At 39.7% G+C, this 27,129-nt stretch overlaps 2 protein-coding genes across 5 annotated transcripts in view; one reads left to right on the top strand and one right to left on the bottom strand.

Annotated features, from left to right (window-relative positions):
* Positions 1-240: 240 nt before the first annotated feature.
* TIFA (TRAF interacting protein with forkhead associated domain) lies at positions 241-7,732 on the top strand. 4 transcript variants are annotated; one of them, XM_058549918.1, is made up of 3 exons: positions 241-270; positions 1,752-1,968; positions 6,805-7,732. In XM_058549918.1, exon 3 carries the CDS (start codon positions 6,829-6,831, stop codon positions 7,384-7,386), a length of 558 nt encoding a protein of 185 aa, XP_058405901.1. In that variant the 5' UTR covers positions 241-270; positions 1,752-1,968; positions 6,805-6,828; the 3' UTR covers positions 7,387-7,732. The 4 variants fall into 4 exon arrangements, with proteins under 4 accessions (XP_058405901.1, XP_058405899.1, XP_058405900.1 ...); XM_058549916.1 differs by lacking the exon at positions 241-270 and adding an exon at positions 319-596; XM_058549917.1 differs by lacking the exon at positions 241-270 and adding an exon at positions 835-902.
* A 6,706-nt stretch (positions 7,733-14,438) lies between these two features.
* AP1AR (adaptor related protein complex 1 associated regulatory protein) overlaps positions 14,439-27,129 on the bottom strand; it is a 31,052-nt gene continuing 18,361 nt past the window's right edge. Inside the window, exons 4-10 of the mRNA XM_058549914.1 lie at positions 25,454-25,479; positions 22,401-22,497; positions 21,121-21,219; positions 19,216-19,274; positions 18,464-18,537; positions 17,251-17,379; positions 14,439-14,965 (exon numbers count right to left, since the gene is read on the bottom strand). Of these exons, the coding sequence (XP_058405897.1) occupies positions 14,700-14,965; positions 17,251-17,379; positions 18,464-18,537; positions 19,216-19,274; positions 21,121-21,219; positions 22,401-22,497; positions 25,454-25,479 (750 nt within the window). The 3' untranslated portion in view covers positions 14,439-14,699. The remainder of the gene's footprint in view (positions 14,966-17,250; positions 17,380-18,463; positions 18,538-19,215; positions 19,275-21,120; positions 21,220-22,400; positions 22,498-25,453; positions 25,480-27,129) is intronic.

Here is a 27,129-nt window from a genome sequence, read left to right as displayed (position 1 = left end):
TGACTAACAAACAAAATTGCAGCCTTACGGTAATCTACCTCACTTGTAGAGGCACCTTCCTTCCTCACGCTTACGGTTCTTGATTGTACCTAACTAAAGTTCAAAGCTTGACCGCTCCCCAGAACTTCTTTATCAGATGTTGACGTCACTTCATTGCCGGTGAAACTGACCCATAAAGAAGCACTCCGCTGAAGTCAAGGGCGGAACCCAGACAAATAAACGGCTTCCATCCGTTTACCAGAACTGGTGGGCAGTTTCCCAAGCCTTGAAGTAGGTAGACTGGTTGACCTCAGTCACCGCATGCTTTGTCCTCCCTCCGCTGTTCTCAATCCTTTTCTCCTTGAGTCTCCCTCCTGTCCCCATCTAGACACCTATTGTCTTTAGGCTCTCTCCACCCTCAGTTCATTCCAAACCTGCTTCCTGAGGCAGAAAAAGTGTGCCTTATTCACTAAGCTATAAAGGACTCGTGGGAAGGCGAGTGTTTCCCATGGCACCTGGTACCGGCCTTTACTTGTGGAACCCCAGACCTGGGCGTCGAGGGAGGAATCCCTCCAGGTGGACTTCCAGGAGGAAGCGCCCGGACTGCTCGTGGTCAGGTGAGGGCATCCTGGGCAGCAGCAGGCTGATGAGGAGCTCTGGAGCAAGTTCAGATCCTGCCTCTGCCCTTGCTCGGCCGGACGCTTACCCACTCTCTGGGCCAGTTCACTCATCTGCAAGGGGGACCTACTCTTCTGGCTGAGGATGGGATGAGATGACGCATGCCGTGCACCCGGCTAGTTTGGTAGATTAGTTCAGCTCCCCGCCTCCTCCCACCCCCATCCCAGGCCAACACTTGTTGAGGGGGGTTGGGGCAGTCGCGCTTAATGCGGAAGAGATTCCATTCTCTTTTCAAAATCAGGCTCGTAAGTCACGTCCTCTCGGGAGGGGCCCCTTTTTGGGGCGGTGCGGTCGAGAGGCGGTCGGGGGCCGGGCCTCGGCTCTGAAGGGCGTGGGCGGCCGGGCCGGGCGGAGAGGGAAGGGCGGGCGGAGTCCGGGAGGCCCCGCCGCCGGGCTGCTACAGGCTCCGGGGGGGCGCGCTCGGCCGCGAGCGGAGGCGACGGCGCGCGCGGATCGGGAGCCGCAGCCCCGCGGCCCCGCTCGGTCCCGTGTGCGCCCCCCACTCGGCCCGTCCTCATCGGGCTGACCCCCGCCCCGATAGCTGCGGCGGGGCCCCGGGCGAGGCGGCTCCGGGAAGCCCACGGACTCGGTGCCCAAGGTACCTGCGGGCGGGGTCTGGGGGTGCAGTGGGGACTGTCTTTTCTGTGTATCGCCCAACGGGGACGCTTCGTCCAGGAGTCTCTCGGGGACTCGGGAAAGTCACCGCCCGCTGCTGCTGCCGGCGGGGCCATCGCCCAGGCGCCCCGACGATGATAGAGTAATATAGGGCATGACCCCAGCTTCACAAAATACAGGAATGTGTATAAACGGCGGGGGAAGCACTGAAAGGAGATATGGGAGACGGGGTGTGTTTTCTTTGTACTTTTCTGTGCTTTGCAAGGTTTTTTCCTAATCGGAAGACAAGAGTCCCAATTACGCAGCGTGGCTCACAGCGCCCCCTCGCCACCCTCCCCGCCCCTCACCACGTGTCTGCGGGCCCGGTTCCCTGCAGCGCCGGGTTCTCTGCAGAGGGTGCTTCTCGACCTGCCCCCCTCGCTTCAATCTGGTTTATTAGGAAAATATAGTAATCCGTTGTTTTCTGGGACTTTCCCCAGCTTTCAGATTGAAAGGAGGGATTTCCCAAACCCTCTGGAAGCCGGAATCCACACCGAACCTCACGGCGGACGTTCGCGGCCGCGGAGAAGCTGGGCTGCGCGTGTTTGATTGGGCGCAGACCCACCAGGCACCGCCTCGCAGAACAACCGAGCTTTCCGAAGCTTTCCCTCTTGCTGTTGGAGTTTTCACGACTCCTGCTGCAAGATCTCTTGTTTGGTAAGTATCGATTCTGCTGAACAGCACGGTTCACGGATGTCTTCCAAGTCACGCGGGGTGATAACCGGTGAGGGGGTCAGGCAGGAGGTTATCTGTGTCTTTTGCTGTGCTTCCAAGTTTTTCTTCCCTTCTTAGCTCAGTGTTGGGCAAAAAGGACAGAAGTTTCCTTTGAAGGAAAAGGAAACTTCTACTTGCCACAAGGCAAAGACATACTCTCTCTTGGGAATATCGATAGGGTGGGGGGCGGAGGAGGGATGAAAGTACAAGTTTTAGAGAGAGACTTTCCTTAACAGGTCACCCAGAACAAACCATTATTACAAGGGAGCTTGTTTTAAAAAACCAAACTCTTAAAGCAAGAGAAACCCGTTGGCACACTTGACCACCCAGGGGAGCCAAGCTTTCTGTTAAGCTGCTGGGACACCTGGCTCCATTTAGCAAAAATATGTCTATCTTTTTGTTCATCACAGCTGAAGGCCAAACAGCCTTCTGCAGGATGAGGATAGTGTGTCTCTTCACTGGCTCTGCAGGCCTTGGGAGGGGTAGCTGGTGTGTGTGTGTCTGTGTGTCTGTGTGTGCACAAACGTGTGTGTTTGGCAGGGGTGGGGAGTGGGAATGTGAGCAGGGGTGGAGAGCATGTTTTTGCACATAACACCTGAACACATATCCACCCTCCTTTCCTTTGAGAGGAGTCGGAAGCCGACCCGAGTCCAGCCCTTCTGTTCCAGCTCTGAGACTCCCTTAAGTGTCTGATGTCAGACATCAGTTTACCGCTTTAACCATACTTGGCTGATCTCCAACTCCATTTAAATGGAGTTCCATAAAAATCAGATGGTTTGTGGTTTTGTAGAGAAACTATTTGTTAAATGTTCGAATAGATATGAAGTGTGATGGTATAAAATCCCAAAGGTGCAGTGTGCAGTCCCCTCTCCAGCCCGACTCATTTCCCTCTCCAGAGGCCACCGCTGTTACCACTATGTAAGCTCATTGTTCTTCTGTTTCTTCCATAACAAACGGATTTGAAAATCTGCTTTTGAGCATTTGCACACTAGTGATTTTTTTTTTAAAAAAAGATCTACCAATTTTAGTTTATTATTTTAGTTTTTTGTTAGTTTCCGTCTTTTCTGTTTTTTTGCTGACGCCTCAGACATGTCAGAGATTCAGGCCACTTTGTAGCGGGACCTGGCAGCCTGGAAATAATTAATGAATAGATTAATTTCTAAGTTCCTTGAGGTCAGAGACCATGATTTATTCAACTTTGGAGCTTCCCAAACAACCCACGGCAATTACTAGTGCGTACTAGGTCTATGCTAATATCCTACACCCGGGCTTCAGGATAACTGATGCTCCCAGTAAGCTGGTGCTTCAGAGCCCCCTCCTCTTACGAGGCAGCAGGAATAATGTATTTCCCTCCCCAAGACTGGAAACTAGGTTGGTATCTTGCTTGTTGTAACACACATCCGTGACCCCCTTCTCTACAGGTTAGCTGCTCTGGTTTGTGAAGTACCTGGTAACAGGGAGCAGTGTTGTAGGGGGTAAGAGAGGGTGCAGTTCTGTTCTATTTGAATCTTGCCTTTGACACTGGCTTTGTGATCTGGGCTACTTAGCTAAGTCCTCTGAGACTCAGCTCCCTCATCTGTGAGGGTGATTCGTAGGGTTGTGTTGAAGATTAGGTAGGACAGTTATGTGTAAAGGGCATCACTGCACCTGGTGCACTAATGGCGGGTGGTGAGTGGTAGCCGTTATCGCTGTCAGGTTTGCAGTCTGTTGTACTTTCATAAGATAGGCGACTGCACATGGCAGGCCACCTTATGGCTTAGCAACTGATGACCTACAGAAAGAGGGGTGGATTTCTTGCCCATATTACATGTCCTTTATGGCATTGGGACCGAGGCAGAACTGGTCCTTTTGGGGACTGCTGATGTGGCGGAAGGAAAGAAGAGAGGTGGAACTACACAGTGGCTTTTAAGGCTTCTGCTTGGAAATAAGCTTCCTTGTCACTTCCGTTGTGTTTCATTGACATGGCTGTCAATGGAGTGGGAAGTGTCATCTTTCTGAAGGAGCAGAACCAGTAGGGACAGGCCTGGTGGGGAGGGGCAGCCAGTATTTGACAGTAATACAGTCTACCTCTGTGTTTCTTGGAGGGTCATGGTGGTGAACCCAGAAGTTCATCAAACCCTGAGAATTGATTCACACCAAGACACTTAGAGCCACTGCTTTGTAAACTGGAATGCCAATTTTTTCCCTTGCAGTGGATAATATATCTTTGCCCTGGGTGCTAGGCAGAAGAGCCTGTATGGGGCAAACTTTTCTTGGTGGCAGATTTGCTCAAAAGACTGAATTCTGAACTAGTAGGTTACACAAGGACACAAAAACAAAATTGGATTTTACCAAAAGACTATATCCAGAATACATCGTGGAACTGTGAGTGTCCAAAGTCCGAGAATGAACTGGAATGACGGCAGTATGTCCTAAACAAGGCTGAGACCACTGACAGATTCCTGCTCTTCGTTTTTAGGCTCTTCACTTGTCAACAGCTAATTCTTTTCTTGTCAACCACTAATTGCATCATCTCATGGTTTGTTATAATTAGTCTTTTATTCTGTCTGCTTCTTGAATAGTGAGACTTCAGCATCATGATTAAAGGATCTTCAAATCACAGTGTAGGATGGATTAACCAATTCTACCCATTGTGTATTTTCTTGCTGCCTTCAGTTTCATAGTAGTTTTTATTACCCTTTGCCCAAGATTTTGAGGATTCCTCTCATTTTTTCTACTTATAGCTGGGCATCTGTTGCCTGCTTAGGTGATGCAATATGATGTGATAATGTCCAAAAAGAATCTATTATGAAAGTAAATTTAAAACTAAAGATAGATTTCCAAATCAATAAAAAAGAAATTTTGCTCAGCTATGTCATTTGTTGAATAATTGAATAAATTGGGAGTTTGATTTTTAGCAGCATAACTTTGCAAAATGGAGGGAAAGATTGTATCTTAAAAGTAAATAGCAGCAGAGCCGGCCTGGTGGCTTAGCGGTTAAGTGTGCGCGCTCCACTACTGGCGGCCCGGGTTCGGATCCCGGGTGCGCACCAGCGCACCGCTTGTCCAGCCATGCTGAGGCCGCATCCCACATACAGCAACTAGAGGGATGTGCAACTATGACATACGACTATCTACTGGGGCTCTGGGGCAAAAAAAAAGGAGGAGGATTGGCAATGAATTTTAGCTCAGAACTGGTCTTCCTCAGCAAAAAGAGGAGGATTAGCATGGATGTTAGCTTAGGGCTGATCTTCCCCCCCCCCCAAAAAAAGTAAATAGCAGCAAGCATAAAAAGAGAAAGAAAGCATTGTTCTTTTTTTAACCAGCGTAGTTTTGATACCCACATCTAATATAGATGGCAGACAAAAACAATAAAACAACCAATTAACTTCACTTAAGACTCTTGATCCCCAAACCCCAAATACAGTCTTTAAGGAATGTAGGGGGACTCAATGTCATTCTATCTATTCGTATAATTTACCACTACACTAGATAAAAGGAATTCTATGCAGCTGTTCAAAAATGAGGTATATTTATGTGTAGATGTGGCAGAAAATCACCCATTTGTATGATTAGCTGAAAAATGCAAGGTCTAGAACTAAATACAGAATATTCCTATCTGTGTAAGAAAATTTTTTCCCTGCGTAGAAACGTGTGTATGTGTCTGAGCACACACTTAGTTATGCTTGTTGTGTAAAGACAATTTGTGTAAGGATAAAAGCAACTTTTACAGTAGTTGACTCTTGATGGGGACACTAAGGATTAGGGTGGAGGGAAGATACTTTTTAAAAAATCCTTTTTTACTGTTTGAATTTTTAAATCATGTGCGTGTAATTCTTTTAAAATAAATTAGTTGTAAAATGGCAGTTCTGTGTCAAAATAACCTCTCAAAGATTTTAGTAACTAGTTCTCCTATCCTGTTACACTGACTCCTCCACTGATTATTAAAGGTGCATGTGGTGCAGTGGAGGCAGAGGGCACCGCGGGGCGGTGAGCTCTGGAGGACTGTGGTTAGCAGCAGTTAGACTACACTGCTTGTGGTTAATGACAGTTTGTCTGTCTGGTCATTAGGAACCATTGACAAAAATAAACAGTTCCAGTACGAGTACAGACTATGATATTTGGAACTACCTTGTGGAGATTTATTTTTTTAAAAAAGTGTATAATGTCTAAATTTTTAAATTATAGAATAAAATAAGCTTTTAAAATATTTACCATTTTTAACTTTACGTGCTAGAAATCTAAGTGAGGATATAAAGGACAAATGTTGCAATTATTTGCTTATAACTATTTTTTTATTTAATCAGGTTTCACAGTTCATAATACATCTAATTATAATTCAGTTAATAAACTGTAGGCTTTCTTTGTGTGTATATCTTCTGAGGGCATTCAAACTAAAGGGAGTCTTTATTCTGGATTTTCTTTTTAAAGAACAGCTGTCATATTTTCTCTGGGTCCAAGTCACTCTATTTAAGTGAGAAAGGAAGTAAAGTTTCTTTATGCTCCCCCAGATCACTTTATTATCAACAACCATTCCTCGTTAGTGTCTGGATTATATGTATGGTCTTATCATCAAGCTTGAAATGAAAAATAGAGAGATAGGAAAATGTAATACACCAGTTCTCATGGGACTTGGTGTAAGTTTTCACATATCTACTAGTTAATTGAAAGTATTCTATGTGTTGTTTTCTTAAAGTTCAAATAAATCACCTATGAGAAGATTTTCATCAAATTATTAGAATCAAAGATCTCAATGCCTGAAGTATGGGGGTGAACTAACGTGTGGTTTGCTCGCCGCAGGGGCGTCAGATTCTGGTGCGCACCATGTCGAATTTTGAAGATGCAGACACAGAAGAGACAGTAACGTGTCTCCAGATGACTGTTTACCATCCCGCCCAGCTGCAAAGTGGAGTATTCCAATCCATAAGGTTTTATAACCGAGAGAAACTCCCCTCCAGCGAAGTGGTGAAATTTGGCCGAAATTCCAACATCTGTCATTATACCTTTCAGGACAAACAGGTTTCCCGAGTTCAGTTTTCTCTGCAGCTGTTTAAAAAATTTGATAGCTCAATTCTCTCTTTTGAAATTAAAAATATGAGTAAGAAGACCAATCTGATTGTGGACAACAGGGAGCTGGGCTACCTGAATAAAATGGACCTGCCATACAAGTGCATGGTCAGATTCGGCGAGTATCAGTTCCTGATAGAGAAGGAGGATGGAGAGTCATTAGAGTTTTTTGAGACTCAGTTTATTTTGTCTCCAAGATCACTCTTGCAAGAAAACAATTGGCCACCACAGAAGCCCGTACCTGAGTATGGCACTTATTCATACTGTTCCACCCAAAACACTTCTCCTACAGAAATGGATGAAAATGAATTGTGAACACAGACGGCTAAGAAGAGAATCGTGAAGGATGCAGAGCTCTGTGGACACTTTATAGACACTCCACAGACACTCCACGTACTAAGTGGTGTGCCAGTACTATTAATCGGTGTCAGTTTCTGAGTGTAGTCTATTATGGTCGTCTGTTATGGTGGCAAATTTGGGATCGGGTATTATCATTTTGAAGTCTGTAAATGGCATTAGTCATCGATTTAGTCACCTGTTGCATTCCTGGATGTATGAAGTATTATTTTAAGTGTACAACTGTGAGGCTTAATGTACAAGAAGTATCCTTTGTGATGAAAGAATAGTGTTCTCAAAGTAAGGTTATATTATTTTCTTTTTATGCTCAACTTTAGTCCTATGTTTTGTTTTAATTTTGTTTGTAAGGAACTGTCTCTTTGGTCATATTATTTTACAATAGCCATTTGTTTTCAAGGTCAAGACTATGGGCAAGTTGTTACTGGTGTTGTAGCCTGTTGGTACTCGTGGTACCAGAGTACTGGAACGCAGCATAATGTGTTTTGGAGTAGTGTCCGTGTGTCATTGTGGTTTTAATATGGGAAGACTTATTTGAGCAATAATACCTTGATTTTCTATAGAATTATAGAGTGCTTATTCCTGAGAATACAGTTCTCTTTATCTGTCTTCAGCACCTAAGCCCAATATTTTAAACATTTTAATGTACCACTCTGTTAAGTTTAGAATTATTTTTCAGTTTTCTTACCAAGTTTTAAATTATTTGATTTTTATGTACTATAAGTTGTTAAATTTGAATTCACAATTTTAACAGCATCCCCCGCGCACATAGTAAAGTCTCATTCTCCAACCATTTGCTTTGTTCTCTGACTGCTGGAGGGAAGGAGTGCAGCAGGCCTCAGGCGGCGGCTGTGCTGGGGACTCAGACGCCTCCAGCTCTGCCCTCCGTGCGTCCTGGCTACATTCTCTGTTTGTCCCTCACTCCGCGTGGGGCACACGGCCCAGTCGCTCCCAAGTGTTACATGCTATTGACCAGCCACCCAAAGAGAAGCTGATCGCCCAACTCCAGTTCCAGGGAAGGGCCAGCTTGGGTCCGGTGCCCACCTTCTACCCTCTGCTCACTAAATAACGGCTGCTCCAGGCAGTGACCACGTGGACAGGAAAAGCATTTTCTCAAAAAATGGCCACAATTGGGGCCGGCCGGTGGCGCAGCGGTTAAGTGTGCGCGCTCAGCTTCGGAGGCCCGGGGTTCATAGGTTCACACCCCCGGCGCGCACCGACGCACCGCTTGTCAAGCCATGCTGTGGCGGCGTCCCATATAATGTAGGGGAAGACAGGCATGGATGTTAGCCCAGGGCCAGTCTTCCTCAGCAAAAAGAGGAGGATTGGCATTGGATGTTAGCGCAAAGCTGAGCTTCCTCACACACACACACAAAAGGCCGCAGTGGATGGTGGTGGGGGCAAACAAAAGTATTAGTGTTTGATACAAGATACTGCAGCTACGTTGTGAAACTTTCAGTACACCCCTTAAGGACTCATTTGTCCCAGGAAATTGATTTTTCTTGGGCTCTTTAAGTAGAGGGGTGTATTAATCAGTGCCAGTGTTAGTCGTAGGCAGTCTCTTCTAGAACCTGCATCTTTATGACAAGGTGGTGCTCTCCAACAGTGAAATCTCATATACCATATGATTATATAACCATATTCTAGAAGATTCTGTCTCTACTATCTAATGCATTGACTGACTTGAAGAAGCATTACCTTGAGGCTCTAACATGAGTGGTCGTGTTTGTTTCAATATGTCTTGTAGAAAAATTGGCCATAATCTTGCTACCAGGAGATAACTATTGTTAACATGGTGTGTATGTGTTTATGTGGTAGCTGCTTCCATGTTATCTCATATCCCTTTCTACTTTTCCAGTTCTCTAACAGGGGTTTAATTCCTTACAGTAATTATCTGTTAAAATAACAGGTGTGGTGACTATTGTACTAACTGGACCCTGACTGAAACAATCAGAGCTTCCATTTCAGTTGGTGACGACCGATGAGCACGATCAAGTGCGGTGGAATCTGCCGGCCTTCTAGTTGGTATGCGTAGTTACCAAGTACATCGCTCATCATTCTACTATTCAGCCTACATGAAAATATTTATCTGGCCTTGTATCTCTTAAGCAATGAATTTAGGCCAGGAACACTGGTGAAAAAAATGGGAAAGCAGTGATTTCAGCTCTGTTGCTGGTTTCCCACTGAGGGCCTAGAGATGAACCATTTTGGCACTGCCTACTAGCATCTTCACGGGAGAGAAAATCGTGAGATGCACGGGAACACAACAGCTTTCTTAATACTGTCAGTGAAATCACTGCTCAAAAGCCAAAATCAAGGCAGTAACACTTTAAAACAGAAAACTTCTGAGGGTAGACAGTCAAGATAAGGTAAAACAGTGCAACTTCACCTTAGGTCAAAGTGCCTTTTTATAATATCACTTTTGATTTCTTAATACAATTTCCAATCATCCAAAGTTAGTTTAGACAGACTTTTTCTAACAGCTAAGCAAAAAAGCCCCCAAACCTCAAAAAACCCTCAAAAACAATACTGATCTAATTCCTCTAGAAAGGAAGCATGTGTGGTGTTGAGTGTGGGCTCTGAGTCACCCTGCCTGGTTTTATCTACCATTTCCTGGTGAATTTGTCACTAACTCTGAGCTTCAGTTTCCTCTCCTGAAAAACAGGGATTCCAGTAGTGCCTCCCTCACGGGGTTTCTGTGAAAATCACCTGAGGTACAGTGTGCAGTGTTCTCACCACGGTGTTACACACAGTACGTGTTATTGTGAACAGCACTGAGCACAAGCAGTCCTTCTATTTAATGGTCACAGATAGAAGATTATTGAAGTACAGAGGACATTATTACGTCTGGGTTCAGAAAAAAAATCAGCAATATTAATAAAAATACTCGTGATAACTTATTTTAATATCAATTTCCTAATTTAATTTCACTTTCAGCTTTAATATTTCCTGAGGATACAAGAATCAGACACAGGAAATCTGTGTTTTTCACTGAATTCTTCTGTGATCTCCTTTACTGTCAGATAATTAACCAGAGGTACCAAGTAAATACTATATTCTTGATATAAAATCTTTTTAAGATATGTGTTCTTGAATTATGATTAGAACATCTTTACATAGTTAAAGTAAAATAAAGTTCTGGCCTCTACTAAAAAAACATTTCTCGAATGACTGGAAAAAAAAGAGCAGGTACAATTCTAGGTCATACCATTTTAGAAGTTCTAGCATCCTAAATAAAAACCCTCACATAGTTCTAAATTCCCCTCCAGCTACCCCATCTCTCTGCTCTCTGACAGCAACTTCTCAAAAACATTGTCTACACTGGCCATTCTTTATTCTTCACCCGTTGTGAGATACTCCCCAGTTTCCATTCCCTCATTTGTAAATACGATACCATGCAACAAGCTTTGTGTTCCCAAACCCGGCTGGCGCGCCTGTCTTCTCTCGCTGCACCCGCAGCAGCGACGTGGTTGACTCTGCCCGTTTCCTGGCTCCTGTGACAGCACATTCTTCGGTTCCTTGCATTCCTCCCGTATCTGCTTCTTTTGGCCATTTCTCTACCCTTGACCTCTAAATGTCAACACTTAGTTGGGCTTCTCTGACTATATGCTTCCCGGGGTGATCTCAGCTAGTATAATGACTTAAAATACCATTTGCCTAAGGACTCCTAAACTTGTACCTAGACCTCTTCTCTGAGCTGCAGGCATATACCCCATTACCTACTTGACATCTTCATTCAGATCCCTCATAAAACCTCAAATTTAACTTTCCAAAACAGAACTCTTAATTTCCCCCACTTACCCAAACGTGTTCCTCCCATTACATTTATTAAGTCAGAAACCAAGAAGTTATTGTCAAGTGTAGCTGCAGTTGCTAGGTTGGCTGTCACACTTCCACAGATCTGGCCATCAGGGAGACAAAGAGCTCAAATAGATTCAGACAGTGTATTACTTACACAGAGAGCAAAAGCAAGATCAGCAGTGTCTGTGTCCCACCTCTTTGAACCCTAGGGATGTCCCTAGGATGACACTGAACCAGGGGGGCCAGATGACAGATGATATATGTGGAGGGTAGCTCTGTCATTGAGGAGCCAACTCTAAACTCCAGCCAAGCAGTTTCATTAGCCTACATCTGTTATCTGAGTGGGGGCAGGGTGGGAATCCCATGCCTCACTGGAACCTGGGAGTTGGATGAGAAGTTGCCTCATGGCAGCCTTCTGCAAGATAGGGAAGCAGATGACAAATGTCCTTGTGACAGCTCCTCTAAGACTGCCTATCTTGCCAGTTCCAGGGAGGGTCACAGGGCTCTCTGTCAAGACTTGGGTCAGACTATGGTTGAGTATTGCTATGTGGATATATGCAGTGAGCAAGGTCGCCAGGGCACCACACTGGAGGCATTACCTACAGTTATCTCTGATTCCATCCCTTCTTCTGCCCCCCATATCTAACCCATCAGAAAATCTTGTAGGTCTATCTCTCAAGTTAATCTGCTCTGCATTCCTACAGCCATCATCACCCCAAGCCACAGCACACCTCGCTGGGAGTACCACACGTCCACTCTTGCCTCTTACAACCTGTTCTCCATACAGCAGCTAGAGGAATTTCTGAAAAATGCAAATCTGATCACTGTACACTCCAGCTTACAAAACATCAGTGGCTTCCTATTATACATCAAATAAAATTCACTCTTAACCATGGCCTACAAGGCCTTGCATGATCTGGCGCCTACCTACTCCTCCAGTGTCACCTCATAGCCCTCGACCCCACTCCCGATGCTTCAGTCCCAGTGGTCTTTTTATTCACTGTCTCCTACCTCAGAGCTTTGCACTTGCTGGTGTACACAATGTGCTTCATCAGGCTTTCTTACCTGTCTGGTTCCCGCTCAACAATTAGGTCTCAGCTCCAATCTCAGAAGACTCCCTTGACCTATCAAAAGTAGTCACTTGTCCCCAGCTGTTCTGCGCCCTATCATCTTGTATATTTCCTAATTGTGATCAATGGTTTTCTTATTTAATGTTTACTTGTTATTGTCTCCCTCTCACCAGAACGTAAGAAAAAGAGCAGGGACTTTTTATGTCTTTTTACTACTGTGTCCTCAACACCCTACCAAACACAGCAGACTCTCCAATATTTGCCAAATAAATAAATGTTATTTCTAGTGTCTTTTATAAACATACAAAGCAAGAAAACATCCTTTTCTTAGCAGTTAAAACACAAACATTTTTAAGTTTTATTCCATCCTGTGCTTTCCTAATTCACTCCTTTTTGTCTTCACAGCAGATTTAGTTAAATGATTATTTTATAAGTTAGGAGTCAGAATTATTGCATGTATATGGAGTAAAGCTAGTAATTATCAATAATTTATTATTTTTAAATGTAAAAATGTGTTTATTCACAATCCTTGAGAAGTTACCATTCCTTCAAAAAATTCTTTATGAACAAAATGCCAAGAAAAATTACAATCATAGCTTATGCCAAACCAAAAATATACATCTGATGAATATAAACTTTAAAAAGCATAACACAGGGGGCCGGCCCGGTGGCGCAAGCGGTTAAGTGCGCGCGTTCCGCTGCGGCGGCCCGGGGTTCGCTGGTTCGGATCCCGGGCGCGCACCGACGCACTGCTTGGTAAGCCATGCTGTGGCGGCGTCCCATATAAAGTGGAGGAAGATAGGCACCGATGTTAGCCCAGGGCCGTCTTCCTCAGCAAAAAAGGAGGAGGATTGGCGGATGTTAGCTCAGGGCTGATCTCCTCACAAAAAAAAAAAAAAAAAAAAAAAAAAAAAGCATAACACAGGCAATGTGAATATAGATTACATTTAAAATATTTCCAATGACACAGCTACAACTTAAATTATGTCAGGAGACATAAATAATAGCATTACATATATATTTACATATTTAAATGTAAAGTGTCATATTTATGTCTATGAGATAAAAACAGAGATGAAACTTCAGCTGTCATTGCCTACCAGTTCAAATATTGAAAGGGCCACATGATTTTTTTTTTTAAGTACAGCAAGAACTTTAAGTTTCTATTTATATATGGACCTTCCTATATTTTTGAGAACATGCACTGTCATTGTTGCAAGAAAAAGAAAAGAAAAAAACACTAACGAAAAATCAAAGAACAGCTTGCTTACTAAAATCATACTCAATCCTCAGCAAAATCAAGACAAGCAATTAGGGAGTGTCTTATATCCTTGGCCTTTTAAATTGATATGTAAACTTCAGAGAAAAGAAGAGCTAATGGTATATCACAAAATGCAGTTATATATATTGATATACTTAGTTCCATCCCATTAAAGCACCTTGTATTACAAGGCAAAGGAAAGCTTAATAAAATCAACAGATCCTTTCATACAGAAAGGATTTTATTTACTTTGAAATACCCGTATTACCTTTTTAGGTTTTCCTTTCTTAATAAATCATGCACAGAGAATATATTCTGTGTAAAATCTTCCTAAGACCAATCATTGGAAATATAGAATTTAAAAAAATGACACCTAGAAATTTAGTATATCAATTAACTTAAACCAATATTCATATTTATAGTGGCATGTAAAAGGAAGTGAAAGACCTAAGTATATATACTTTCTTAAATATTACTTTTGATTACCAACTTTATGTGTCCAAACTCTGAAAGCTTTTTAACATATCTTATCCTTTGTTCAGACTGAATCAACATTATTATACTAGGTTATGTTGTAAGTGCAGAAAGAAACTGATACTTCAGCCAGTATTTCTTCAGGGCCATCTACTCCAATTGTGCTTACTTCTAGATGATAAAACTTAAATAAGTCACAGGAATAAATAATGCTGGAAAAGGGAACACTATTCTAAATTTGAATCTGGCAGTTCCTCATGCTCCCTTCACATCTGCTGAGAATTAACACAAATAGCCTTAATATTTTCACAGTTAGCTACTGAAATAGGCTTAAGAAAGCATTCAAAGTAAAATTAATAAAACTGTTTTTAAAAAGTGAAATCTACAAACAGTAAACAGGAATGCTATAAAGAAAAGTTAAAATAAATTTAATTGATAATACGACAGAACCATTAAATTGTTTTTGAAAAGCAGAAGGCAGGTGATGAAATTGCACTTAATTCTGAAGCAATTCAGATATAGCCTACCATTCCTACTCCTTTCTAATAAGCATTTACAACATGGTTTCATACCTCCCTCTTACAAAAAGGCTCAGCATAACCATTTATACATTCTAGTTGGTTTTTAACATTTGGTCATAACTGATAGACAGGGTCACACAATTTACCCTATCGTTTCTGTTGATCTGCATCAGATTGCTTCATGCAAGAATCAGACAGTTCTAATACAGGATTTACAAATCCGGAATACTCAGAATTGCCATTATCATCCATTTCGGCACTAACAAAATCATTCTCCCACTCCAGCCCATTGGAATCATCAGAGGCTGAGGTAGGATTACTGCCCGTCTTCCTGTTGCTGTACTTCAGTGCTGCCCGGAGAATGTCTTCCTCTGTTTTGGAACGTTCTCTCACTGGAAGCATTCGATTCATTCCTATTATTTGGGCAGAATTATTAGAAATCTCAGTGAAGATTAAAAAAGCTATATTAAAAGACAACAAGAGAGTTTTTATTTAACAAAGTTGATTTGTGAATTAACTTCAAGGGCCAGTCCTATGGAGGCCTTCTTAACGGAAATTGCTGGGGTCTAATACTAGAGTGCGCCTTGGATACAAACGAACATGAATACTCACCCAAGGACGGTTCTGGTGCAGTGCTGCTCATCTAATACGATGAAATGTTTGAAGAGCCATAAATAAGGCAGAATGGATGCAGGACTTCGATTGCTATTAGTCTTAAATGGCCAAATCAGTGTGTCTGCCAAAGTCCTTTCCTGCCCAGATGACACTTTCATTTCCCAGAGATGATAATAACTCTAATGACAATGATAACAACACACACTTTTCCATTTTCCAGCACCTGCTAGGTTCCAGTTAGGTTGTTTGCACTTCACATATATTAACTGAGCTGATCCTCAACAACTCTATGAAGTTACACACAGTACTACCATTATCCCCCGTTGTACAGCTGAGGATGTGATCTGCCCAGGTCACACAGCTATGGAAGTGATGGAGCAACAATCTGAATCCATTCAGCCTGGCTCCAAAGTCTGTGCTCTTCTGCTATTCTGACTCTATCACAACAGAGACATTTATAGGGGAAGCTGTTCTAGATCTAATTCTGAACAGAAAGAAACTGGTCCGTAAAGAAAAAGTGTCAAAAATCTTGATAGAAAAATAATGTTATTTTGGCAGAAGGAAGAGAGGGATGACAGAAAAGAAATTTGAATTTATAAGTATAGAATGAACATTGGTAACAGAATTAAAATCTCGGACTAGAAAAGAGACTATAAGATAACATCCCTAGACACATTTAATAATTTTGTTTTCTGACCTTAAAGAATCAGATCCTACAATAATAAAAGAACATTTAAATCTGTTATCACTCTTGTCTGTCACTCCTGAAAAATCACAAAGACTCAACCCAGCAAAGCAAGTTATCCCTATAGAAGAGATAAAAATATGAGCTGGATGCTAATATAATTGTGTGGGTTTGTATCTGATTGAATAACACTATGTCGAAAGGAAGCTGGATTGTACATCAGTCTGTCCTCTACCTAGTCTAGCTTAATAACTCTGTTAATGACTTGAATAATAACCTCAAAAGTCATTTTATCAGCACACAGCGTGGCTGCAGAATCAGGAATTAAAAAACCTGAAAGGCTTTGTTCAAATTGAATAAGATGCTAAAATATAAATATAAAGTCTGCTGATTGTGATCCAAATATGCAGTAACATATAAGTACAGGATTGGGGAAACTGTTTAGCTGAGAAGACGACTTAAGGAAGTGAATGCAATCTTTGGTAAAGTTATTCAAGTCCCCTGTATATCTGTTTCTTCATTGACAAAATAAATGGCTTGACTAGAGGATATCTAAGGTCCATTCCATCTCAAAATTCTGTGAAACATTTAATACTTATTATTTTCTTAAAGTCCTATATTCTGTAATCGGTTCTTCCTTTTTGGATTACCTATTTCTTACAATGAAAATGAAAACTTGGGCCTTATTCAGTGAAACATACCTTTTTTTTAAAAAAAATCCACATTTTACCTATAATTTTGACTACTTGCGACGTGCTATATCCTGTACTGGGTGTTTTATATAAATTTTATTTAATCTTCGCAAATAGTCATATGTTCATTTGTTCAAATATTTATTAGCTGCCTGCTGTGTCAGGCATTTTAGACCCTGAGAATACAACAGTGAATAATCATCCTTTAAAGGAGGTTGATTATTCCCTTCTTATGATGAACAAACTACAGCTTAGAGAGATTAAGAAATCTACCTAAAGTAGTACAGCTAGGAAGACATACCAGCTAAAATTCAAACTCATATATGTGTTATAGCTTTTGTACTATCAAAAAAACTAACATACTGCCAATTTATAAAGAACCAAAAGTTAAATAAGTTTTGGCATTACGTTGCCCACAAGGGGACAGTGAGTCTTCTTACTGAGTAATATGATGGGCTGGATTACAAAAACCTTAAAATAAGAATTTAACATTCTTTTTTGAATCTCAAAAAACAATAATAATTAAGCAACTTTCTAAACAATTTATCAACAAATGATAATCACTAATACAATAAGAGACTAAGAAATTTTTATGCTGATTTTTCAAGACCTTGCCTTCATTTCAGTTTAAAAGTAAAATACCAAGCAGATTTCTATAAACCAACACAGATTAAATTATTCAGGTAAAATTGTGAATATAAAATACCTTCTTCATCTTCCCACTCTAGATCTAAGGATGTGCTGTCATCATTTCCACTAGTTGATTTAGTTTTGGTCATTAAATCACAACTGCTTTCTGTATTTGGTGTCAAAACTGTGGCATCTGATGAGAGTCCTAGAATATACACCAAATACAATTAAATGTGGCCATCTCTACTCTTTTACCACAACCATTTATTTTGCAATAATTCTCTCTCTCCAGATATTATTATCCCTTTTAACATCATAAGAAACAAGTATTGAAATCATTACACTGCTAAGTTCTGTTAGGAACAGTATAAAGGGCTTTTTTCCCGTTCTTTTCACTTTTTTGCCATCTAGCACAGTAAACATGCAAATTTAAATGAATTACAAACTTTTCAAATATGATGAACTCTAGGTAATATTTTTAATAGTCAGTTTCAAAGAGGGACAAAAAAACAAATGAAAAAATAAAAATGATAAATAAAAAGCAGTCTATATTTTCAAAAGGAACCACAACTATACTTCCATTACTGGGAAGAATAGGAGTTTTGACTCTTGAAACTTAGAGAACAACATTGTAATCTTATAAATCAATTTGTAATAAGTAAAGTAAGTATCTTTCTGTACTATTTCCTCCACATTCTCTTCTTCTGATGCAAGTAGAAATGGAAAAAGGAGTGCTTGACTCCCTATACGGATCTACAGAAATAGCGTGAGATTGTTCTTTGCCCCAACTCCTTTTAAAAAAGGAGAGAGATGGCCGCCCCGTGGCTTAGTGGTTAACTGCGCGCACTCTGCTACTGGCGGCCCGGGTTCAGGTCCCAGGCGCGCACCAACGCACCGCTTCTCCGGCCATGCTGAGGCCGCGTCCCACATACAGCAACTAGAAGGATGTGCAACTATGACATATAACTATCTACTGGGGCTTTGGGGGCAAAAAAAAAGGAGGAAGATTGGCAATAGATGTTAGCTCAGAGCTGGTCTTCCTCAGCCAAAAGAGGAGGATTAGCATGAATGTTAGCTCAGGACTGATCTTCCTCACAAAAAATAAACAAATTAAAAAAAAAAAGGAGAGATAAAATTGTATAATTAAGGACTAGTTAATGACCTAACTGGGCAACACAAATTGAAGGGCAGGAAGGTCTTCTATAGAAACAGAGCCATGATCTCCAATTATCTGCTTAACATGGCATAAAGTAAACTTAAAATGTACAGAGATATTTTAAAAGACTTACTACTACTTCGAAAAACTTCATACTGTGACTTTATATTTCTCAAACAAGATTCAAAGTCATCTTCTGGTCCTGAACTGTAATACAAGTGAAATAAATTTTTTATATATTCATAGTCGATGCAACATAACCCATGCTTAAGTTAAGGATGGCATTTTGGTTTGAAGGTCTATCCCACACAAATTCATAATCACTGTACAACTGAATAATCTAATGAAAATAGGTCTTAGTTTTCTTAAAGCTAGCAATAAACTAAAAACAATAAGATTTTGGTTGATCTTGAAGTTAAGATTCAAAGCTTTGCCGTAAGCCCAACTTTACAATTTACCATAATGAAGCATGAACAAGGTTCTTTGAGTGAGTAGGAAACACTTGTGGAGACGTGACACTAAAATGTGTCTTCCAAAAAACAATTACACATGAACCTTATCATAAAAAAAGAGAGAGGCTGAGGAAACCACAGACGACCCAGGTACAAACAATGTATCCGAGGCGTTCAGTATGCCACTGCATCATTTTCTATACAGAAGATGTGACCACGCTTAAAAATGCAGTAAAGTCAATTTAAGTAAATGATCACTTTCCAACATACAGGAAGAAAATATTCTCAGTATTCTTACAAGACAGTGTCTTTGAAAAGCAGTAATTCTTTAGGGAACATAAACATGAATATGTATACAAACATCCAGAAGTGAACTGTGTTCTCTCTGGAAACATTTTCTACCACAAAGGGAAGACGTATATCTCACTGTTACCTTTGACAGTCTCCACTGTTGGAAGGCTGGTATCGGTGCACAACTCTCTGCCTTTCTTGCTTTGGAAACATAATGAAATACAAAATCACTCTGTGATAAAATTATATTTTTTAAAACCATTTATGTAACACCAAAAAGTCTTTTTTTCTAGTTTCTAAAAAAACCCAAAAAACTTAAAAAGTTATTCTATTGAAGTCTTTTTCCTTAAATTCATCACTGGTCACTTCTACATCCTCTTATTTATGGGTAGAATTTCTCTCAATTTTTCAGTGTATAATCCTTAAGTGGTCAGAATATTCATACTGTTATTAAAAATAACTTTATAACAGATATATATCGGTGTCTCAACATTCTTGTTACACCTAAGAACTTCTAATAACTAGAAGGATGAGGGGCCAGAAAGAAATCGTTAAGGACAGTATATGAGGTTCTATTCTGGGTGAAATAGCAAAACAAAAGGTCTAGAAGACCTAGCTGAGTTGACTCAGAAATAATAAAAACAAAGGATTTTGAAGACCTGTCAGAATTGTGGCTCTGACAGTTATTAGCTCTGTGTCCCTGGCATGCCCTTTACTTTCTGTTTCTTCATCTGTAAATTACAGATGGCTGTAATACTGCCCTAGCAAACTCATGGGGCTATTGTGAAAATCAAATGAATCTGCATGTACCTGTGTATCTTTGTGCTTCAGTGTATGTTGTGTACTCTGTTATGTGTTCCTATATTTAGTCAGGGAAGAAACAACTCAGGACAACTCAAACAGGCACTATGTATGGAATGCTTTCAGTCTTTCAGTGAATTAATTTTTAAACTTTCCCACTATTTAGAACTTACTAAAAAATAAAAGACACTCTCCATGTACTCTAATTAATCTGCTGAAACACCAAAAAAAAAAAAAGAGAGAGATAAAGGGCACAGGTCACATAGAAATCACGTAGCACTATAATACACATGATTTTTCAGTTTCTCTAAGTTACAATAATTACTATGTGACATGATCAGCTAACACTAGAGAGTTCATACAGGCAAAATATGGAGGGCGATACTAAGTAGGATTCTGGCTAAGCACTCCTGTGCTTGAACTCTGGCTCTGCCATTTACTAGCTATAGGATCAAGCAAGTTACTTAACATCTCTGTCCCTTGGTTTCCTCATTTATAAAATGGGGATTAAAAACACTGCCTATCTCCTAGGACTGTCATGAGGATTAGACAAGGTGAAACACGTAAACCACTTAGAACAGTTCCTGACACTTCGCTAGGGCTCCATAAATGTCTGTTATTAACAATGTCTGGCATTACAGTAATGCCGTATTAGCATATGGCAGGAAAGATACAATAAATCTGTTGCCTTCTCTGATAATACGTCAAAGATTTCTCAAGACTCAAACTCCCAATCTCTCAAAGACACAAGAATAAAGACAAGAAAAATACGATATTTCTATGGGGCAAAATTGCCCAGCTTACCCGATTCTAGGAAATACAAGAAATTCTAGCAGTTCAAGGAATTGTTTAAAAAAACAAAAAAACTCACAAAAATAAACTAAAAATGCTGTAGAAATTATATTTAAAGGCTAGTTTTGCAATGTTTCCATCTAAGAGTATATTTATTTTTCCAAAAGAATACTAGATTTTGGAAAACTAAATTTCATCTTTGGGATAAATAAGAATTAGCTTTTGCTAATTTAAAGCTAAACGGCATTCAGTATCAAGCATATAATTTGATGTTATTTCTGGCTGTGAAAGACAACCAATTTGCCTTTAAAATTCCTAAGGATATACGCATAAATACATTTGTTGTTAAACAAGAAGCCCTTGACTCTAGGGGGGGAAAAAGTCCCAACTAAGACGGGTCAGAGAAAACCAGAAGGAAAGCAGCCCTAACGTATGTGGGGTCTTCTCCCCTCACCTCCAAGAGCTTTCGCTGCTTTGCTGCCCTGGCTGCTTCACGCTGTGCAGCGTATAAAGCTTCTTCTTCTAGTCTTAACTTCTCCTCTTGTAAGGCTAACTGTACATGAACAAAACAATAAGGATTAACAAAAATCAGAACCTGTCTAACTGCTCTAAAAATAAAATGTTTCTATTCATAAAATAAAAAATAAACTATTAAAAAAATAATTTATCTCTACAAAGCATAATAGAATTGAAATTTTTGTGATTTCTCGTTTCAATTTTTTTTACAAAATAATTCAAACGATATCAAACATATTACAGAATTCTTCAGAAGCTGAATTATGAACCAGTAGTGTCTAATTTGCATAAATATAAAACTGTTTCTTTCTTTAGAGTATGCAATGATCTTCATTCTCAGCAATGATTCCAGTGCCTATCACTCTGACGAGTCTAATGGCTTTGGCCCTCCTAAGTCCAAGATCTTTAAAACTAAGGCCAATCACATCACCGTCCACCAAAGTCAAGTAAGCTTTCACAAAGTTCATGTCTCATTGATGCACATGTGTCCTGAATTTTATTACTATCAAGCTACTAAAAAATTACTTTCAAATTTAAGTTCCTGCCATTCATAACAGCATCCAAACTACTTTAGTGATAATCTACTGCGTGTCAAATCAAACTTAAAAATCAAATTTCAACACAATTTTTTTCTTTAGCCTAATATTAGCATCTTTTGTGTAGCTTAAGTTAACGCTGTTGAAATCACTGATAGGTACTAAACAGACTATTTTTAAATGTATAACGGAATATGAATAATTCCATTTAGTTTAGTAAATAGCAAAACTATAATTACAGGCCATTTTCGTAAATACATTAAAAATATATAACATTTATGATCGTTAGAAGTACTTGGTTCACTTACTAAGAATAAATAAATGCAAGACAAACAAAAAGACAAAAAAAATACTTGTGAAATGGTAATATTTTAAAGTTGGTTTTAAACACAAAGATGCATATATCTGGTCAGAGTCCCTACTTGTGAATTAAAAAATTATTTTTATAAAATGTATTACCTTCATTTTGGGGCAGCATTTGATTTCTGATAAATTAAATCAAACTAAAACAAATTATAATAGGCTGGAATAATTTTTTTACTTTTAAATCATTTCCATCTGTATATATCTAAGTATAGGTCTAATGACTGTTCATATGCAATATGTTATTTAATGACAACTTTCCCCTATAAACAGAGGTTTTATGATAACATATACTTAAGCAACATAAAAGACTATTTACCTCCTTTTGAATTTTCATATCAAGATCTTTCTGTTTTTCAGCAATAGAATCATAATGTCTCTCTCTCAGGTCAACAATTTCTTCCTCAGTAAGAGGTCTACAGAGAAAAAAGAGGGAGAAAAAGAAAGAAAACAAAAAGACTTCTGATGAATCCAAGTCCAAATAAAACACTCATAAAACCAGTGAAGTTCTGAAATTTTACTGTAAAAAATGTATTGAAGCAATTTGATGCTATAATTTCAATTGTTAGAGTGAAAAAGCATACATTCTAATACTTGATATAATTTGGGATATAAGTTGAATAAGATGATATATTACCAGAGTATTTGTTAGCACTACAACTTGTAAGAAATGTGGACTCCATTTACCTTCACTTTGGCTCTGCTTCAGCCATCTGACCATATCCCAAAAAGTTCATTATAAAATACAAACTTCAGTACGTGACACTCCGGTCTCAGCCCTCATACCCTCTGGGACTCTTAACTCTCATTCCCACTATTCAATCCGCTCAGTCACTCTGGCCACCCCAGTCTGTCTATCTTGACCCTCTCCTGGGCTCACTTCACCTAAACCAATTCGGACACCATGACAAATTTGAAGTATTTTCTTAGCAATATACTCACTCTCTTGCACTCCTATCATTATGCCTTATTCACCTACCTTGCTCACTCTCTGACCTTGGATCGTTTCTGTGATTGGCCTTTTATGCTGAGAGCTGCTAGAGAAAACCAACATCTATTTGGCCCTCAGCCCCTAGCAATAACCCTTCACTTACACCTGGTCAACTCCCTCTCACATCCTACGTTAACTACTTCAAAATCTTCACATACTCCTTGAGTTCCTCATTCAAACTCTTTTCTCTGAGAAGTTAATGTCACCACACTTGGAGACATGGGGAGCATCAACCATCAACTCCCTCAACTTCTTGCCACTCCTCCTCTTTCTTAAGTCGATCTCCCTACTCTCCCCTCTATCCTCTCAAGAGGTGGCATTCCTTAACCTGTTCAAGGTCACCGGCTACACTTCTACTCTTGGTTCATCCACCACCGATGCACCTTCCCGCCCCCACTCCAGAGAATTCTCTGGGACACTGCTCCATCAATTAACACCTCTCTTTCATTGTTAGCCTAGGATTCGCCTTTCTCCCATGTAAAGGAAGAAGGGAAGAAAGGAAAGAAAGAAAAAAGAAGAAGGAAAACCCTCATTTGACCTGTATCTGTCTCTAGCTACCGCTCCCTCTCCTCGTTTCAGCCAAAATTCCTGAAATGAAACACAGACTGAGAGCACATCTAGCATTTTCTATGTGTCAGGCTCTCTTCTATGTGCTTTACATATATTAACTAATTTTAATCCTCACACCAACCCTATAAGGTAGATATAGAGATCACACACATGAGGGAAATAAGCCGAAGACAGATTATTTCCAAGTAAGTCACTTAAAACATAAGCGGCAGAGCTAGAATTTGAACCCAAGTAAACTAGCTCCGTACTCTTAACTACTGTGCTTCTCTGACCTTCTGTGTCCTTACCTCCCATTCTCTCAATTCACAGCAGTCTACCTCTGCTTTCATTGCTCTAATAACTCTAGCAAAGCTAACTGTTGGCAAATTATGTTGCCAACATAATAGACAGTTTTTAGTCCTTATCATATTCTTCAGTTTCATGCAACAGCGTTGACCCTCCCCTCCGTTCCACCTGTCTGCCCGTCTCCCCAGCTCCTCCCGTGGCTTGTCATGCTCTCCTGGTTCTTCTTTTTGCCCATCGCCTCCTGTGTTGTCTTCAGACTCCTCTTCCAGTGTCTGCCTACTTATTCCTCAGACACTGCGCAGTCTGCACGCTCCAATCACCCCACTTCCTCCTCTTCTCCAACCTCAGGTAGGTGATCTTGATAACTATCATGGTTTTAACCAGGTATGTGTAAGCTAATGTCTCCTACTTCTGTTCCTCTAGCCCTAACTTCTGCCCAGGGCTTTCCTTTTTTTTTTTAGTTTTTTGAGATATAACTTATATAAAATGAAATACAAATTTTAAGTGTTCAGTTCATTAAGTTTTGACAATTGTATACACTCGTGTAACTGCCACCCAAAGCAAGATACAAAGCATTTCCATCACTCCACAAAGTCCCCCTGTGCCTCTTTCCATCAATTCTCCCACTTTGTTCATGCAATTTCTTCTACCCAGAATGCTCTCCTCCTCTGGAGAGTTACCATTAACCAACCGTTCAAGCATCAACCCAGGTACATCTCCTCAAAGAAGTCTCCCTGGACACACCTCCTCTTACACATTTTGGGCAAAGGGCCTCTCCTCTAGGTTTTCCCTGCATGTTTTATAATTACTATTTAATCGCTTTTCCCACCTCATACTGAAATTAGTCATCTCCACGAACTATCTCCCAGACAAGGATATTCTTGCTTCCAATGCGGAGAACCACATCTGCTTTTTAAATCCCAGTGTCTACACAGTGCCTGGCCACATGATAGTTGCTTAATAAATGTTTGCTAAACTAAAAAAGGTAAAGAACATACATTCAATATATAAAACAGAAAATGAAAATATTCTCCTGATATTAAGAACTCTCCTTTGAGTTAAAGACAGATGGTTCTTTTTCAAGTAGATGATGTAATTTTAAAAAAATTTAAAGAGGCTGCTTAAATATTAGTGTGTCAAGGTTCTAGTTACTATTGAAAGATAACGTGATTAGGAAAACAAGTTTTAGAATGTCATAAGGAAGGAAAAGGGAGATAAAGTTTTAAAAATTCAAGGAAATGTACTTATCAATATTAAATGGTTTTTTAAAAACTAAAAAATACATAACAACTTAGGTTCAATAGGAAAGCACCTAGGCACTTAGGTACATTAAATTCTTCAATGTTCGAAACAATCTTTTGAGACATGTTATTATTTGCTTCAGTCTTATAGAAAGAGAAAACTAAGGTCTTGAAATGTAAGCTGTTCAATGCCTCAGAGCAAGCAAATGACAGAGCGTGGATTCTCAGAGAGCTCCTTATAATTCACACAGAAGTTGTTTTTTTCTTTTTTAAAAAAAGTCTTACCTATGACTGCTTCCTGGGCTTTCCGCCTGTACAAAAATTAATTAAACAATTAAAGAAATTTCACTATTTAAGGCAAGCCAATAAAATTATTTAATCAAAATATTTTCTGCTTATCTCTTTTTATCACAGTAAACAAATTTCATTATTAAAAGTGTTTTAAACAAAACGCCTTCAAATTTTACTATTTCTCAAAGGCACAATTTAGTTTAATATCCATCTTAATTATATAAAAACCAAGTGCTGGACGTTTCTTAATTTTTTCTAACAAATATTTATCCTATACCAAATGAACTTTTGGGGTCAGGATGGTACTAGACAACATATTCTCTATGCCCTCATCGTTTACAGTTGATCCTCATTATTTGCAGATTCTGTAATGGCAAATTCACCTACAAGTGAAAATTTATTTGTAACGTCAAAACCAATACTCCCTGCACTTTTGCAATCATTCTGAGACTTCACAGAGCAGCAGAAATTGAGTTGCCCAATGCACACATTGCCAGTGGAGGCAGAACACGGCGATGCACTGCCTTCTTGTTCCGCTCTCACGCTGCGTCCTCTTCAGTCTATTTAGTGCCACGCTTTCTGTATTTGTGTGCTTTTTTTTGGTAATTTCACTGTTTAAAATGACCCCCGTGTGTAGTGCTGTCTAACGTTCCTAATCCCAAGAAGCCTGTGATGTGCCTTATGCAGAAAATGTGCGAGTCAGATAAACTTTGTTCAAGCGTGAGTTATAGGCTATTGATTGTGAGTTCAAAGTTAACCAATCAATAATACATATTAAAATAAAGTGTCAAACAGAAACACAAAACAAAGGTATATATTGATCGGTTGACAAAAATGTTGTGACCGGAAGCTTGCAGGAACCTAATTCTGTATTTCCCCAGGAGCAACGTTCCAGTGTAGACAAACCCAGCATTCACGGCAACTTTACAGAACTTAACTACCACGAATAATGAGAATCAACTGTGTTTGTTTTCTTTTACAGGGTTATGAAACTACCTATACTTTTTTCCTCCAAAGCAAACCATAACTATTTTCAAGACTGATTTGGATTTGTACATCTTTCTTACACATTTAAGCTATTCACATCTGACAGTTAAAATATATGACTAAGTAACAACAGGAATAAAATTCCAAATGGTCCAAAAGAATTTAGGAAATAGCATTACAAGACAGGATGACGTCCAACTAAAACAAATGTGAAATGAGATGAAAGTGGAAAAGGCTGGTTAGCAAAAACAAAGACAGACAAAAACTCAACCAAACGAAAAGCACCTTAGGAAAACACATGAAACCATAAATTCTGTTAAAAAGCCATATGATGCTGGGATGAGCTATATTCAAGGGTGAACGAACTCACATTTAGCACTTGTCAGAAACTTTAAAAATATCATGTTAAGCATTTGCTTACACTTGTTTTAAAAAGTACATGGAATTAAAGTGACCTTTAAAAAGGGAAAGAAACTAGGTTCCATGAAACATTAAAATACTTGGGAGAAATATTACTGGGAAAACAAAAGGCTAAGAGTTTCCCAAATGTGTTCTACCAGATGATAATAAACATGTATGAAGATTTTTAAAAAGGATTTATACGCAAATTAATTTGGAAATGCTTAGTTGAACAAATTTAAATAATTTTAACAGTTTCTTTAATAGTTCTTCTTAGCACTGTT

This window comes from Diceros bicornis, chromosome 11, assembly GCF_020826845.1.
Source record: "Diceros bicornis minor isolate mBicDic1 chromosome 11, mDicBic1.mat.cur, whole genome shotgun sequence".
Taxonomy (NCBI): Eukaryota; Metazoa; Chordata; class Mammalia; order Perissodactyla; family Rhinocerotidae; genus Diceros; species Diceros bicornis.
This window is presented reverse-complemented; position numbering and strand designations above follow the sequence as displayed.

Excerpts from the sequence above, each read along its gene's own strand:
- TIFA (XM_058549918.1), top strand. The coding sequence starts at position 6,829 with ATGTCGAATTTTGAAGATGCAGACACAGAAGAGACAGTAACGTGTCTC.